General features: G+C 42.4%; 1 protein-coding gene across 1 annotated transcript; it reads right to left on the bottom strand.

The window, feature by feature from the left end:
* Window positions 1–15,513: 15,513 nt before the first annotated feature.
* LOC139346683 (mucin-5AC-like) lies at window positions 15,514–16,671 on the bottom strand. Its single transcript, XM_070985897.1, has 4 exons — window positions 16,593–16,671; window positions 16,395–16,503; window positions 16,113–16,187; window positions 15,514–15,992 (listed from the first exon to the last, which is right to left on the bottom strand). The coding sequence occupies exons 1-4, from the start codon at window positions 16,669–16,671 to the stop codon at window positions 15,674–15,676; spliced, it is 582 nt and encodes a 193-aa protein (XP_070841998.1). The 3' UTR covers window positions 15,514–15,673.
* Between the last annotated feature and the right edge of the window lie 432 nt (window positions 16,672–17,103).

Raw genomic sequence — 17,103 nt, 5'->3', positions numbered from 1 at the left:
CGTGGCCCCCCTTCAAATGAAGCAGCCTCTACCTGCGACCCCTCGGTTCAAATGTCTGCCAGGTGTTAAACAGGTGAAATTATCCAGATGAAAAACATTTTGTGCTTTCTTCCCCTCGTCAATCATCTCACGACCTCTCAGATCTTATCTTGCAGCCCCTTGTTGGGGTCTCGACCCCCATGTTGCTGCCCCAGTCAAATCAACAGGAGAGTTCTGGAAACATGCAGGTCACTGTGGCTCATGTACATCATGATTATTCATTTGTTTTTGTGTTTAATTATTTATTTTTAAGCCATATTTTTGTGCCGTTTGCCCAGCGTGCCTCTGTTATTATTCCTCTGCTGATGTCTTTGAATTCAGCCATCTTGGATTTAAGTGATTTCACTCTATAAATACAGTCAGCACGACTAAAGTGTTCAGCAAAAGAGAATTATCGATGATACTGGATGAGATTTTCCGAGCTGTTGTCAGGGAGGCTCGTCCGTCACGTCAGGATCCTGGAGCGGAAACTGATGAGATGAGAAATTCGGTTGCGGGAAGAATTTCAGCGTGCGGTTAAATCGATGTAAACCTCAGCGAAGCGCGTTTTTCTGGACACGTGCTTTTATCCACAGGAACACGAGCAGGGCTTCACTTCTGCTTTTAAACAGACCAAAACCGCTCTTGCCTTGTTTTGTATTTTAAGTCTTGTTTTTTACACACTTGGGTGTTTTAATGTCGGTTTTGTGTTTGAGGTCGAGGGAGATTTCTAAGCTTTTGAACGCAGCTGTAAACCTGTGACTGTATGTTTTCTGTATAAAAGCTTTGATCACAGACCGAGTCGTTTGTTCATTGTTCTGCTGTATTTTCTCCATGAATCCAGTGATTGTTCCGTTTGTGACAAAGTTCTGAAGAAATGTCAAGAGCAGTACTTTTGTACTTAAGTACAGTACTTGAATAAATACACTCCGTCATTGTGCATGAGGTAAAGCAAACTGTGTATAATAATGAAAACTGCTAATACAAACAACACTGAGCGTGCTACGTTATCAGCTGACTCCTACTGGTGAAACTAATCTCAGCAGGAGTTAAACTGACAATATTGATTTAAACAGGAAAATAAAGGACTGTGCGCCCTTATTCAGTAAAAAACAGCCAAAAATGAAAAATTTTCCAGTTTATTTGGTACACTTTGATCAAACTAATCCAGTCTAATACAAGTATGAAGGTAATATTCAGTTTGAGGTGTTTTCTGAAATTTCTGGTAACTTTCTGAAATTTGTGGTAGTGCGATGTACTGAAATAACATCCTGGGAAACACAAATATTTGCACATGCACAATACAAAACATGTATGCACAATACACGCTTTGAGTTCATCAGGGCATGTGTGAAGCAGCAGGGCTTCATTCTTGTCTTTTCTGGACTCAGATATGTATTTTTAACCCCAGCCACAATCCAAAAAGCAGAGCGCTGGATCAGGCTCTGGATCTGCAGACACTTTTCTGTCCTTCAGGAGTGTTTATGTTTCCATCGGCCAAGACTAACCGGTCAGCGCTGCGTGTTTTTATCTGCACTGACAGCTCACACTGACCCACGCTGTCAGGGGTCAGAGGTCAATGAAGAAAAGAGCATGTTGCTTCACGGGCAAATAGACCAAAACAAACTCAAGTGCGAAACTAATTTATCATTGTGAGACTTTATTTTCCCTGAGGGACGGGTCATATTTACTTTGGATTGTGAAGCCTTTCAGCAGATTGGAGTTATGCAAACGCTCTGAGAGGAGGACGTTATCTCGTCGGTAAATGTAAAACTCAGCAGAGCCAAAGACAAGCAAGACTGACACCTGGCAAACCTGACCGGCCAAGAAGTAACCTGGAAGGTATACATTAAGATGGCAAGTACATTTTTAACGGTGCAGACTAATGGCAGCTCGGGGACGAGCGTATTCATCCAATCGGCTGTATAAAGAGTCATTTAAAAGATCAGCCTTCTTTGGGTCTGCGCTGTAAGATAATGTGTAGAAGTTAAATGATCTCTGCCTCCAAAGCAGCTTTTTCTTTAAGAAATATTTCAATAGAAACGTTTCCTGCTGCAAAATGTTTTAAAAAGTCATGTAGCCTGTGTGCTCTGTGTTCAGCAGGATGTTACTGAAAATGAAAACTCTGCTCATTGATGTTTGTTTGTTGTTCTGTTTTTCCTCAGATGAAGTAATGTATTATAATACGAAGTACAATAATAATTATATTTGGCAAAGTAAGCATACAGATAACATTTAGAGCCAGGGGTAAACAACAAGACAAATTAGAGACAATACAGACATCAAATATTTACATTAAAGAATGAAACTGAGTGCATTTCCTTCAGTACTGCACTGAAGTACAAACTTGAGGATTTTTTTCTGATAAACTGAGAGATGAAGAAACATTATTGCAGCAGTAATATTCACTACTTTACTTTTTTTTAATTTATGTTTTCTCATAAGTACAGGCTTTAACTTAAGTTAGGTAGTATTTTCACAGTGATTTACTGCTACTTATGTAAAGGATCTGAGTGTTTGTAAAACATCATATGTAATAGTAAAACGCTGACTGGGATCACTTTTCTGCTTGAATACAACTTGTCGATCACGCTTTCTCACTTTTCAAGCTAACCTCTGTAGTCCCGCCTACAAGGTCTCTCATTGGACAGCCTCAACCAACTGCCGTTTTGTTGACCAATCAATTCAAAATTTTGTGCCAATTGAAGAAGTTCAACGTTACCGTGAAACAGTTTGGTCCGTCGGTTGTGGTAAGAAAAGGACCTTGTAAAACTTTATTTGGTTTATATGAACGTTCCGCCCATATTTATCTATTAATCAATACCTTAAATCAATATTATCCTTAATGACCTTAAAGCTATTAAACTAAAAAATAGTATAAACAAGCTTAATGTTCGAACCGTCAGCTAGCGTCGTATGCTAATACGGCTAAAACAGGTTAGCTTGTTTGCTACCACTAGCTAACTGCTAGCTAAAACATTTTATCGCCATTTTCCAATTTAACGTCAGAGGTGGTTTATTTGAGCAGCCGATGTATGTTCTACTGTAGCTTATATGCTTGGTATTTAAATGGTTTCCCATGAATTTTAAGTGTTTTATTAATATTTACAGGGCTGTTTCTGTGTGCAGGTGTGTTTTGGTGTGTTGTTTTGATGGTTTGAGACATGAGGGCGCTGGTTTTTGGTTGTAAGCTGTGAACCTGTTGTGGGGATGGAAGCCTGCATGTCTGATTTAGCCAAAAGCTGAACTGCCTGCAGCTTAAAAATAGGTCCAGTTGGTCCATTTTGTTGTAAAATGACATTTTCAGAGTTGAACTATAGTACTTGACCTTCTGCAGTCATGTTGGGGAATACGGGGATCAACACGAGGGAGAAAACTGTATGACAGTGACTGACCATTAAAAGTGGCTTTATTTCATTTTGAAAAATGATTATCTTTTTAGTGTTTTCTGCATATAACTGTCTTACTGCTTACTGAATAAAACACCAGCTATGTCAAAACAAGGGAATCCTCCTAATGACCAACTTCCTGCACATTTAAACAGAAGTTTGAACTTAGTTTTATTTTTAGGACACTTTAGTCAGTATGGTGCCTCCATCAGCAGCGTTTGCCTAAATTGGTCAAATATTAGAGCTTATTTGAGTTTGGAACATACTGAACATACCAGCTTACATTGGTACCTTTCCCCACAGTGAAACTGGGTCACCACAGCCAACATTTACGAATTCCTAGATTGCGCTCATTTTCTGACGTCGCTGCTTTTGATGTCAGATCTGATTTCATCTATTTTCACATGAGTTTTTTTCTTCTGTGCTGTTTCTTCATAGCATGAGAATATCTGGAACTGAGCACATCTTACCACCACAGAAAATACACTGGACTACTGGTCGTCATGTCAAAGGTCACAGTGGATCCAGCTCAGACAGTGAGTCAGATTTATTGTGTTTATTTATGGATATGCTTACATCTGCCTGTTTTTATGTGTGTATTTGAATTTATCAAGGCTTTATGGAGGTGTAATTTATTCTGCTGTCACTGATATAAATGGATTTGACAGAATAATAGAAACACCTGTCAGTGTAATGCAGCACAGTTGAATCAGCCCCTCTCTAAAACAACACAATCAACAGAATCTGAACATTTTAACCTTCATGAAGGGTGGATGTATTGCAGGACTGCAGCAGTTTTAGCCACATGTACCTAATAAACCAGCAACTGAGCGTGTCAACATAAGGAACGGTCCAGTGTTGTTTCACAGTTGCTTCACACACCTGTAGTTTCCACTAGATGGCACTAGAGTCCAGTTGAAAACTCAAGTTTAAACACGTCTGTGCTTTATTATCATGGCAGCCCAAATTTTGTGCAAATATTGTTCAAGTTCAGCAGCAGTTTCAAAGTGCATGCACAGTTTTTCCTAAAACTAAAACATTAATGTTCTATTCCCCCCAAAATCAATAACTTTATAACAAATTTTTATTGAAGTTGTTTTCAGCTGTCAGACAGCAGCGGGGGAATAAGCTTTGAGAGCAAACGAGGAGCCTTTAGAGGTTAGATTGTGGGCCGCAGGGGGAGACGTCAGGGAAGCTGTTTTACTGAGAGAAAATTTAACACTTGGTAAATATTTCCTGCTTCTTTAGGCCCACGGTCAGCACAGTTCCTCCTTCAGAAGAACTCGTTTGCTTTAAAAAATGTTCCACAGACTGACTTCATAATAAAATGAAAACATTTGTTTTAATACAAGTCAGTGAACTTTTTTCTGTTTTTACTTCATTACTTTATGTCCACTCCTAGTGATTCACTTGACGCTAACAGTGATTAAAAAAACACCTCCTCAGAGCAAGATGAACTTTATCACAGTAAGAATACATTTTCACTTCATCCTCTTTGAGCCTTCATGACTGTCTGAGCTGATCCGTCTCTATTGTTATTTACAAGGTCTTTTTTTAGTCAAGCCAGCTGTTCATTTCAACGGAAAGTTTGATTTAAGAAGACCGCGATCAGCAAAATATCTCATATGAACGAAATATTGAGGAACGATTGAGGAAACAAACATAAGATGCTTTATGGTTTGGGATATAAAATATATTTATTGCTTCATATCACTCTTTCTGCAGATATATATGTTTGAGCTCAGCAGCAGGCGTCCAGATTTGTGCAGTTGGGATTATTACAATGCAAAATGAGTGTGTATGTACATGTTGCTCTATGCTCGGGGTGGGGGTGGGTGGGGGTGTTTTGAACAGCAGCAGGAAAACGGTTTTGCTCAGACAGGCGGCGATGCTTCACATCTTCCTCATACTGGCAATGACTAGAGAGCAGAGAGAGCAAACGTCAGCGTTTCTGCGTTCATACTGTTGTGTTTGTGTGTTTGTGTTGATGCAACTTACGTCTCTGGACCCACTCACTCCTGGGATTAGCACAGACCGGTCCTTGTTGTGTGTCGAAGCTAAAAAATAAATAAATAAATAGATGAATAAATGGAACAATGGAGATTGAAGGTGTGTGTGTTCCAGTGTTGTGTAAACTTACATTATGGCCTCCACACAGGGAGGTTTGGCAGACTGTTCACGGTATCCGGGCCCTGTCACAAAATGGCTGATATCAGCAGTGGTGAGCTTAACACAGCATGGAGGAAACCTCCGGGAAGGAAGGCGCACTGAAGGAAAAAAGACAGAAGCATTGTTTGACTGTGTCTGTATCCGTGTGTACACTGTGGAAAACCACATGGTTCATAACTCTGATCGTCTGTGAATCAGCCTCTGAAACGTCCTGACACGCTGACGCCAGGTCGAGATCGTTCTGCCTCACTCTGCAACCGTTTTTACACGTGAAGAAGCCAAACAGGTTCATGTCGATGATCGAAGAACGTTAGAATAGTCCCTTCAAACAAAGCTGTGTGGTCAGTTAGTCAGGTCTGTGCCGCTTCAGGATGCACTGCTGCTGCGCGTCGTCAGAGCACGACGACCGTGTCGGTGGAAAAACAGCGCGTCACATGTTGATTGTTCACCGTTGGCGTTACTTAGAATATTGTTATTTTACGGCAGTAAAACGTGGAATTGATCTGAAATTTGGAGGAAGACTGAGAGACGATAAAAAGAGCAAGAAACAGCTTGACTTGTCACTCGTTCAAATTGGGAAATCACGATCATGCGATGTGTTAAAATTTTAAAGTCTGATGAAATTGTAAAATAAAAGTTATCAGATAGAATCCTGCATTTGAGCTAAAGGTTTGTGGAAAGGGAATTATGCCCTCTTTCCTCTTCCTTCATGTCATTTGATCGGCAGCTTGAAGAGTTTAATTATTAATTACACTAAGTAAAATTCACTCTGAGGTTGCATCGCCATCTACAAGAGCCTTATCGAGATGACAGTCAGTACAGGGGATACGAAATACACTAATGAAACTAAACACAGCACACAGAGGTCACACAGCTGCATGAAATGACACTGAGGAGTCGTATCACTACGTTAAAGCAGGAAGGTAACGTAACAGTAGCTGAAAGATAAAACTTCTAAATGTTGAAATATGAAGACATTTTAAGAGAAATGTGCAGCTGGGTGTCGTGGACGTCGTTTATAACAATTACAGTCATTAAACAAAGATATATTTAAGATCTGTAAGTCAGTAATGAAGCCTGGCTCAGCATAATGAGTTGAATTATTTGGCACTTACAGTTTCCTGCAGACGACTGGAAGCACAGGCATGCTAACAGCAGGAGGGTGATGGACAGGATCCTCGTGGACATTTTGATCAGTGGACTCGGCGGTGGACAGGTTGACTGATCAGGCTGATGGACGTTTGGATATTTATTGGTGAGTGGAGAGCTTTGGGTGGGTTTGGATGTGGGCAGTGCTGATGACGTGCTGCTGTATGTATTTCTGTTGTGAGTGTATGTGTTTTGTGGTCGTGTTGTTATCACACCTCCACCCCCCCCAGCAGAAAATCTAGTTAGCCCTCCATCAGCAAACTTGGTAACATGTTTCTGAGAAACGTCTTCACACGTTTGCTCTCACAATCCCGCCTATGAAGTGCACACAAGCCAACACAGCGTGAAAAAGATGCGCAGCGTGGTGGCTGATGCTGCCTGTGGAGCAGAGTCACGAGTGACAGATACTGACGGCATTCATGTTTTCCATCCTTTCTGCTTTTCTCTGGTAATTAAAACAAACACAAAGGCTCTAATTATTCATGACCTCACTGGAAATGATTACATCAGCTGTGATTTCTTCTGAAAGAATAGAAAGGTATTTTTATATAGTTCTACATTTATCTGTGACACATTCAACTTAAAGAGTAAAGTGAAACGTGTGTGCATTAAGTGGAGGCAAAGCACCTCAGTTTGATCCTTAATGGGCCAAGAATTAAGCTCAAATGCTTCTTCTGCTCCTCAGTCTGATTTTGGGTTTTCCTACTTAAACTGTACAATGTGTAAGATGTTGCCAGCCGTCAAAGGTCACTCCAAACAAATGCTGGGTAGCACATCACCTCAGCAGCTGACCTCTGCCTCTCACTGTACATTCTGCTGTAGCTGAAGCTACTAGCTGCTGTTAGCAGGTTAGCTCAGTGAGCCTTGGAGCTCCTCATATTGCCCCGACCGGAAGATGGGAGCACCGGGGAGTGATGGTGTCGACAGTGTGGCTGACAGGACTGGACTCAGGGCCTCCCAGTGAACACGGCCAGATCAGTACCAGACTAACGTGGTGAATTAAGGGTTTAAGTTTGAATGGTGTTAACAAGGCGATTAAGATCGTCTCAGTTTGGTAAATGAGAAAAACTTTTCAGAATACAGAAGCTGCACGGTTATATTTTTCTGATAATATGGAAAATAGGTGTAAGGATTTTTGTGAGTGTATTTTGTTTATGTATATGATTGAAAATGGAAAAACAAATTGATCCTGAATCTATATTGAGCTGTTAGATAGTAAAAACTAAAATGCAATTTAGAACAGCAGCTCGTCTCTTTAAGGAATAGAGCACACAGGTCAATTAACATCACATTAAAACTAATTAATAACTTTATCAGAACATCTGACCAATCAGACCTACAGTAGGACAGGAAACAGAAACCTCTCTGGACTTGGACAAGACATGAGACTCCTCAAGACAAATGTGAAACTGAAGCTTCATTTGAGAAGGAAAACAAGCTCTGCTGACGCCAGCAAGGTTACTGGAAAGAGGGCATGACCCTGAATGATTGATGCGAACCTTGAACGCTGCCGGTATCTCTGAAGACTCCACTGCTAATGTTTACGCTCTCAACATTTAAAGGGGCAGGCAGCAACGTGTGACTTTGTAGTTAAAATCATGGACAAAAACTGTGAGTCAGCAGACTGATGCCAGCCTTAATTAGACAGGAACGGTGAAACACCCACCACCGGACTGCAGCTCATACAGAGAGTGTGTGTTGGTGGATGAAGAGGTGACGTGATGTTATCGTGATTAAACAGAGGCAGAGAGGTGGGGACAAACCAAGCAGAGTGATGTATCGCATCTATTATAAGACTGTACTCATGAAGATATAAAAACATTTTTTAAGCTAAAAAAAGGTTGACAGGTGAAGCTTTTTAGGTTGGTTCAGCAGCCTTCCTGTTGCTAACCAAGACGCAGAGACGTCTCTTGGCCACACAAACCACTGTAAGAGTAAAAACATCACAGGAGTATCAGACAGGAAAACGGCTCAATTAACTATTAATATCTTCTGCTTTTGTTTGACGTGCAGTAACGTAGAGCACTAAAGACGCTGTCTGGAGCTGGATTTAAACGGGTAGATCACTTTGACAAACTCGAGCCAAAAAGCCTGCCGTCACATGGAGGCCATGATGGATTGATTGTACACAGACATGGCGTTGCTGATGGAGGAAGTCCTTCAAAAGGTGAGAGCAACATTTCATGTGGCATTCGCTGTACCAACACACAATACGTCCTCACAAAGCGTCTGAGGAGACAGAAGTTTGTCCATCTGTTCGTGTGAAAACAGCTGCTTGGTGTGAACACTCAACTCAAAAGGAAAACTGACAAGATTGCGGGATGATAAAGTGACGAGGCTTTTTTTCTGGTGTGAAGACGTTCAACAACTTTTTTGCAATTGTGGTTTATTTAATCCTCCAACCACTAACCACAGCTGTCACGTGGCACGATTAGTTTCTTTTTTCCTCATCTGAATAAAGCTCTCAGCCCTTTAAGCTTCTTGCTCTTTCATGTCAGATAAGATGCAAACAGTCAAACACATAAACACTGGATGCAGCATCACATGAGGAACGTTTATTTCTGACCAACGTTTTCACAGTGGCACACGTCTCCTTTACCTGAAAAGCTCTCACAAACTTTCAAATAAATAAATAAAGGCATTTTTTTACAACAGTTTCATGACTTTAACATTTGACTTTAAGGTGCACAGAAACAATTAAAAATCATTAAATTGATCATTAAGTTCTGTGCAGTAACTTGTAAACACCCATAAATAAAATTGGTAATAAATACGACAATACTTCAGTCAGCACTGCTCAAATAACTTAAACTAATAAATAATGTCACTCATTGTGAGAAGAAGGCATTTAAAGAAACTAAATACTCATAAAACAATAATTTAACATCATCATGTTCTTCAATGCTTTTTCAAACATTAGTTTCAGTGTTGAGTCCATAATCATTCACTTCCTGATGGATTCAGTCTTTGTCTTCATTGGCTGGAGGTGGAGAAGATGCAGGCCTACTCTTCATCGTTTTCTGAGAAGGTTTCATCAGCAGGCATCTCAGATGTGGAGGGCAAGGAGGGAAGAGAGGATGAGGAGGGAGGAGGAGATGAGGAGGAAGGAGCAGGGGAGGATGAAGGAGGAAGAGAGGAGGAGGAAGGAGGAGGATATGTGGAGGAAGGAGCAGGGGAGGATGAGGGAGTGGTGGAGGCAGTGGATGTGATGATGGAGAGCAGGGAGGCGGTCGATGAGGGGAGCACAGACGACAGTCTGGCCTGAGCCTTTGCTTTTCTGTGAGAACGAGAATAAAAGACAAAAGTATTTGAGAGCACAAGTTTGGGATTGAATGAGGAGCGAGTGAGAAGAGGCCGAGTGAACGTGTGAGTGGATCAACAGTCTGAAGAAACTCACTCGAATGCCACGATCTTGCGGTGGACCCAGGGAGCGTTGACCTGACTGCAGAAAAGACCTTTTTCTGTTTGGAAGCTGCAGGAAGGACGAACAAATGCAACACGAGTGTCTTAAATGAAACGTTTCAACATGCTGTAGATACGTCAGCTCAGAGCAGATACACAGAAACAAAGATGAAACGTGAAGTCATCAGTTCATTAAACAGGCGGGAGGATTCAGAGGTCCACGTTGTGAAGGTCAGATCTTCACTTTTTAACATGCAGCATTTTTCCTCTGACTTACATGACAGCTCGGACACACGGGAGGTTCGCTTTCTGCACCATGTATCCTGTGATTGGATCAGTTATCTCCTGTCTGGTGACTGTCTTACAGCAGGACGCCAGCTTCTCAGCTGAAGGTGGATACAAACAAAGAAGAGTCCATTAAAAAGAATTATTGAATTGCTCACAGGAGGAAAAGCAGTCTTTGTTTGTCTAAAGCTGAATCTTACCTGCTGATCCAGAGTGAATCACAGCCACCAGGACCATGGCGAGCAGCGCAGTCTTCAACAGGCTTCCACACTTCAGCATTTTCACAAGAGTTTGTTTTAAATGTGAGATGAAAAGGATAAATACTGAATAAAGTATCTCTGCTGGTCTTTCTTCTGCAGAGAGCTCGGTGAAGTGACGGCCGACTGGACGCATCAGATACTTAAAGCCTGAGAAAGCAGAAGTGAGGTCAGTCAAGTTCCTTTTTTTGTCTTTGTCCCTCCTCTCTTCATCCGAATGAATGAGCTGCCGGTTTACGGAATTTCCATGAAGTCACCTGACAGCTTACCAAAGGAAGCACTTTCATCATATGTTTCGTTTTTTTCGGGGTGTTGGGAATTCCTCACGGGCCGGAGGTCATTCTTAGACCATCATCAGGCGAAACTCAAGAAAGTCACAATGATGGCATGCACCATTCAGCGCTGGTCTGACCAGTCAGACACAGCCCTCCGTCACTGCTTAGTGCTGTTAGCAGTGCCACGAGACAATACAAGGACAGATTGTAATCTAACTACCACTGTCCAGCTAAGAACTATCACAAACTACTTAAAGAAGACCAGCAGTGCTGAGATAATGTCCACATCTCTGCAGATGAACTGAGTGCACCCTGTTCTCTTCAAGAACAACGTCCCTGCTGCTGAGGTAGAGAAGGTGCAGCCCCCGGCCCGCTAATACGATCCAGGGCTGATGTTTCCTTCAGAAGGATTCACCCACACGGGGCACCTGGACCTGATGGTCTCCCCTGCAGGGTCCTCAGTGTGTGTGCAGGTCAACCAGTGGATATCTTGACAGACTTGTCACCCCCTCACTGCTCGTCTGTTGTCCCCACATGTTTCATAAAGACCACCGTGCCCTCCAAGCTTGTCGTCAAGCTCCGACACCTGGGACTCAATCCTGACTGGATGCTGACCTTCCTCATGGGCAGACCCAAGGCCGCGTGAGACCACCACATCCCCCACCCTGTCTCTCAGTGCCAGGGCCCCTCCGGGCTGCATGTTCAGCCCTTTCCTGTACTCCCTGTGTGGCCACTCAAAGCTCCAGCACCGTCAGTTTGCTGATGACACAGCTGCCGTTGGTCTGATCACTGGCGATGATAAGATGGCCTGCAGAGAAGAAGTCTGAGCCCTGACATCTTGGTGCCAGGACACTAGTCTCACAGGGTCTGGTCCCGCACCACGAGGCTCAGGGACAGCTTCATCCCACGGGCCATAAGAGAGTTGAACACTGGAGCTGTTGAGCTCATCACCATGTCACTTCACTCAAACTGTATTTATACATGGACGTCACTTTACTACTTTACTGCCGTACTTCTGATATACTGAGCAGTACTGACATACATACTGTGTTCTACTTTACAAGCTCCAGCTGCTTACTTACCAGGTTACGTGTTTACATCTCAGTGTGTGTGTATCTATTTTACTACCTCTATCAAAGATATTTCTACGTTCATTTATCTAAGTACTTTTACCTTAGTATAATATTCTACTGCTCTTTCCTTCCCTGCCAGCCACTAACCACAGCTGCCACATGTTTCAGGTTTGATCCTTATCTCGATGAAGGTCTGCAGCCCTGACAGCGTCGTGCTTTTTCATGTCAGATAAGATGCTAATGGACAGTCAAACACATAAACACTGGATGCAGCATCACACGAGGAATGTTTATTTCTGACCAATGTTTTATGATGAAAAGTTATCACAAGCTTTCAAATAAATAAATATCTCAGAACATTTTCTCAGAACAACTTCATGAATGTTAAACTGTGAGAAACAACAAAAATTCTGTCTTCTAACATGTAAACATTCATAAATACACTTGATAATAAATACATGAATACTTCTATCAGGACTGATCAATTAAATTAAACTAATAAATAATGTCACTCATTGTGAGAAGAAGGCATTTAAAGAAACTAAATACTCATAAAACAATAATTTAACATCATCATGTTCTTCAATGCTTTTTCAAACATTAGTTTCAGTGTTGAGTCCATAATCGTTCACTTCCTGATGGATTCAGTCTTTGTCTTCATTGGCTGGAGGTGGAGAAGATGCAGGCCTACTCTTCATCGTTTTCTGAGAAGGTTTCATCAGCAGGCATCTCAGATGTGGAGGGGAAGGAGGGAAGAGAGGATGAGGAGGGAGGAAGAGAGGATGAGGAGGGAGGAGGAGATGAGGAGGAAGGGGCAGGGGAGGATGAGGGAGTGGTGGAGGCAGTGGATGTGATGATGGAGAGCAGGGAGGCGGTCGATGAGGGGAGCGCAGACGACAGTCTGGCCTGAGCCTTTGCTTTTCTGTGAGAACGAGAATAAAAGACAAAAGTATTTGAGAGCACAAGTTTGGGATTGAATGAGGAGCGAGTGAGAAGAGGCCGAGTGAACGTGTGAGTGGATCAACAGTCTGAAGAAACTCACTCGAATGCCACGATCTTGCGGTGGACCCAGGGAGCGTTGACCTGACTGCAGAAAAGACCTTTTTCTGTTTGGAAGCTGCAGGAAGGACGAACAAATGCAACACGAGTGTCTTAAATGAAACATTTCAACATGCTGTAGATACGTCAGCTCAGAGCAGATACACAGAAACAAAGATGAAACGTGAAGTCATCAGTTCATTAAACAGGCGGGAGGATTCAGAGGTCCACGTTGTGAAGGTCAGATCTTCACTTTTTAACATGCAGCATTTTTCCTCTGACTTACATGACAGCTCGGACACACGGGAGGTTCGCTTTCTGCACCATGTATCCTGTGATTGGATCAGTTATCTCCTGTCTGGTGACTGTCTTACAGCAGGACGCCAGCTTCTCAGCTGAAACAACAGATCCGGGAAACAGTTAAAAAGTGCATTTAAATAGCTTCTGTAAGATCTTGTCTTGTGTATCCAAAGCTGAATCTTACCTGCTGATCCAGACACAATCAAAGTCACCAGGACCATGGCGAGCAGCGCAGTCTTCAACAGGCTTCCACACTTCAGCATTTTCTTAAGAGTTTGTATTAAATGTGAGATGAAAAGGATAAATACTGAATAAAGTATCTCTGCTGGTCTTTCTTCTGCAGAGAGCTCGGTGAAGTGACGGCCGACTGGACGCATCAGATACTTAAAGCCTGAGAAAGCAGAAGTGATCCGTGTGGTTAGTCATCCTCCATTTTTTCTGTCAGTCCTCTCTCTTCATCTGAATGAATGAGCCGCCGATTTACGGTGGTTTCCATCAAGTGACCGATTTACCAACAGGAAGCACTTTCATCATATGTTTCGTTTGGAAAAGAAAATCATCATTTTCTCCTGAGTGTCTGATGGCGGGGGCGTTAGGGATCCCTCACAGGCCAGAGGTCACCTGCTATCGCTCCATTTATTAAAGCATTAATGGAGAAAAAGTTAAGAAACAATCAGCAAACCTGAAGCAAACTGGCCCCTGCTGAGTGTAACTCTGCCTCATTTCAAGATCATGAAAATCTGAAGCTGCCAGCAACGACCGCATTTTCTGTCTGTGTCAAAAGACGTGAGGAAAGACGATTTTCTTCAAGGTGAAGCTTTATTGATAATGAGGAAGTCGCTGTTGTGGCATTTATGTGACAAACAGTTGAGTAATGGTTTAGGTCAGGACTTACTGCAGCGTGCGGTCATCGCAGACATGTCACAACATGGTCGTCTGAGCCTCCAGCAGCAGAGTCAGGCTGCGTTACAGAGCCATGAACCGTTCGCTGAACAGTCCTTCATGGAGCGTGTTTATAGGACGGCTCGTCCTGGTCCAGTGTTCAACTCAAAGTGTGATGTGGAGACCTGAAGCCCACAGCGCACAAACACTGAGAAATGACTCGTCAGTGAAGCAGATGTGACGCAGTTCAGCTTTTGAAGTGAAAGCTTTTGCATAGTCATAGATCGAGGGTTTTTTAATGAGGGAGAAGGAGTGGATGTCTTTTCAGGATTTTAAACACATAATCGAACTTGTTTTGTGGGAAAAGTCTATCAGAGACACATCATAAGTCAAAGTACTGTGTTTTACATACATCTCGAAGATTTTCTCGAGGAGATCTTTAAATTTATGAGGCTTCGTGCTGATTGTTGCTCCCTCTGTGGTGTCCATAGACGTTTCATTCATTTTTGCTCATTTTCTTTTTAATCCTCTGACTTTTGTGGGTTTTTTCTAGTTTATTCCCGTCGGGTTACACAGAGGAAGGCGACTGTATATTTATTCAACAGTCAGCTGCAAAGTGCTGTCTGTCGACGTGGATTCATTGTTGGTTTCCACATCAGGGCTCCGTGCTGTGACGTTGTTCCACTGTTGAATACTTTGACATCAAATGCAATTTGTTTTGTGGCCTTAACATCATATATCATCATTTAATATCCCCCCTCAAAAAAAAAACTGTAACGCAGTAACATTTTTCAGTGCTTTTATTCAAGTATGTACTCACAGAAGTACTTTTACTTTGACTTGAGTATAATGTACCCGCATTCCTTCCATCCCTGCTAACTGTTAACCACAGCTGTCAGAGGGCATCTTTCATCTTTGGTCCTTATCTTGATAAAGGTCTGAAGCCCTTACAGCTTCTTCTATTTTCATATCATAAAGAAGCCAGAAAAGACACAGACGAGCAGCCAAACACCTAAAAACTGGAAGCAATATCACATGTGAAATGTTTATTTTAGATGAAAAGTTCCCACAAGCTTCCAGACAAATAAAATATCTCAAAATGGTTTCATAGATTTAAGCTCAATGGTAATGATAAAATCATTACGTTGATCATTAAGTTCTAGACTGTAACTTGTAAACATTCATAAATACACTTGGTAATAAATACATGAAAACTTCTATCAGGACTGATCAATTAAATTAAACTAATAAATAATGTCACTCATTGTGAGAAGGAGGCATTTAAAGAAACTAAATACTCATAAAACAATAATTTAACATCATCATGTTCTTCAATGCTTTTTCAAACATTAGTTTCAGTGTTGAGTCCATAATCGTTCACTTCCTGATGGATTCAGTCTTTGTCTTCATTGGCTGGAGGTGGAGAAGATGCAGGCCTACTCTTCATCGTTTTCTGAGAAGGTTTCATCAGCAGGCATCTCAGATGTGGAGGGGAAGGAGGGAAGAGAGGATGAGGAGGGAGGAAGAGAGGATGAGGAGGGAGGAGGAGATGAGGATGAAGGAGGAGGAGATGAGGAGGAAGGAACAGGGGAGGATGAAGGAGGAAGAGAGGAGGAGGAAGGAGGAGGAGGAGATGAGGAGGAAGGAGCAGGGGAGGATGAGGAAGTGGTGGAGGCAGTGGATGTGATGATGGAGAGCAGGGAGGCGGTTGATGAGGGGAGCGCAGACGACAGTCTGGCCTGAGCCTTTGCTTTTCTGTGAGAACGAGAATAAAAGACAAAAGTATTTGAGAGCACAAGTTTGGGATTGAATGAGGAGCGAGTGAGAAGAGGCCGAGTGAACGTGTGAGTGGATCAACAGTCTGAAGAAACTCACTCGAATGCCACGATCTTGCGGTGGACCCAGGGAGCGTTGACCTGACTGCAGAAAAGACCTTTTTCTGTTTGGAAGCTGCAGGAAGGACGAACAAATGCAACACGAGTGTCTTAAATGAAACGTTTCAACATGCTGTAGATACGTCAGCTCAGAGCAGATACACAGAAACAAAGATGAAACGTGAAGTCATCAGTTCATTAAACAGGCGGGAGGATTCAGAGGTCCACGTTGTGAAGGTCAGATCTTCACTTTTTAACATGCAGCATTTTTCCTCTGACTTACATGACAGCTCGGACACACGGGAGGTTCGCTTTCTGCACCATGTATCCTGTGATTGGATCAGTTATCTCCTGTCTGGTGACTGTCTTACAGCAGGACGCCAGCTTCTCAGCTGAAACAACAGATCCAGGAAACAGTTAAAAAGTGCATTTAAATAGCTTCTGTAAGATCTTGTCTTGTGTATCCAAAGCTGAATCTTACCTGCTGATCCAGACACAATCAAAGTCACCAGGACCATGGCGAGCAGCGCAATCTTCAGCAGGCTTCCACACTTCAGCATTTTCACAAGAGTTTGTATTAAATGTGAGATGAAAAGGATAAATACTGAATAAAGTATCTCTGCTGGTCTTTCTTCTGCAGAGAGCTCGGTGAAGTGACGGCCGACTGGACGCATCAGATACTTAAAGCCTGAGAAAGCAGAAGTGATCCGTGTGGTTAGTCATCCTCCATTTTTTCTGTCAGTCCTCTCTCTTCATCTGAATGAATGAGCCGCCGATTTACGGTGGTTTCCATCAAGTGACCGATTTACCAACAGGAAGCACTTTCATCATATGTTTCGTTTGGAAAAGAAAATCATCATTTTCTCCTGAGTGTCTGATGGCGGGGGCGTTAGGGATCCCTCACAGGCCAGAGGTCACCTGCTATCGCTCCATTTATTAAAGCATTAATGGAGAAAAAGTTAAGAAACAATCAGCAAACCTGAAGCAAACTG

Source organism: Chaetodon trifascialis, chromosome 18 (genome assembly GCF_039877785.1).
Source record: "Chaetodon trifascialis isolate fChaTrf1 chromosome 18, fChaTrf1.hap1, whole genome shotgun sequence".
Taxonomy (NCBI): Eukaryota; Metazoa; Chordata; class Actinopteri; order Chaetodontiformes; family Chaetodontidae; genus Chaetodon; species Chaetodon trifascialis.
The sequence above is the reverse complement of the archived record's forward strand: the minus strand, read 5'-3'. Positions and strand labels throughout refer to the sequence as shown.

Bases quoted from the DNA above. Each gene is read 5' to 3' on its own strand.
- LOC139346683 (XM_070985897.1), bottom strand. From the start codon at position 16,671: ATGCTGAAGTGTGGAAGCCTGCTGAAGATTGCGCTGCTCGCCATGGTC. The intron at 16,504-16,592 runs GTAAGATTCAGC...CTGTTGTTTCAG, and splicing joins GATTGTGTCTGGATCAGCAG to CTGAGAAGCTGGCGTCCTGC. The intron at 15,993-16,112 runs GTGAGTTTCTTC...TCGTTCTCACAG, and splicing joins CGCAAGATCGTGGCATTCGA to AAAAGCAAAGGCTCAGGCCA.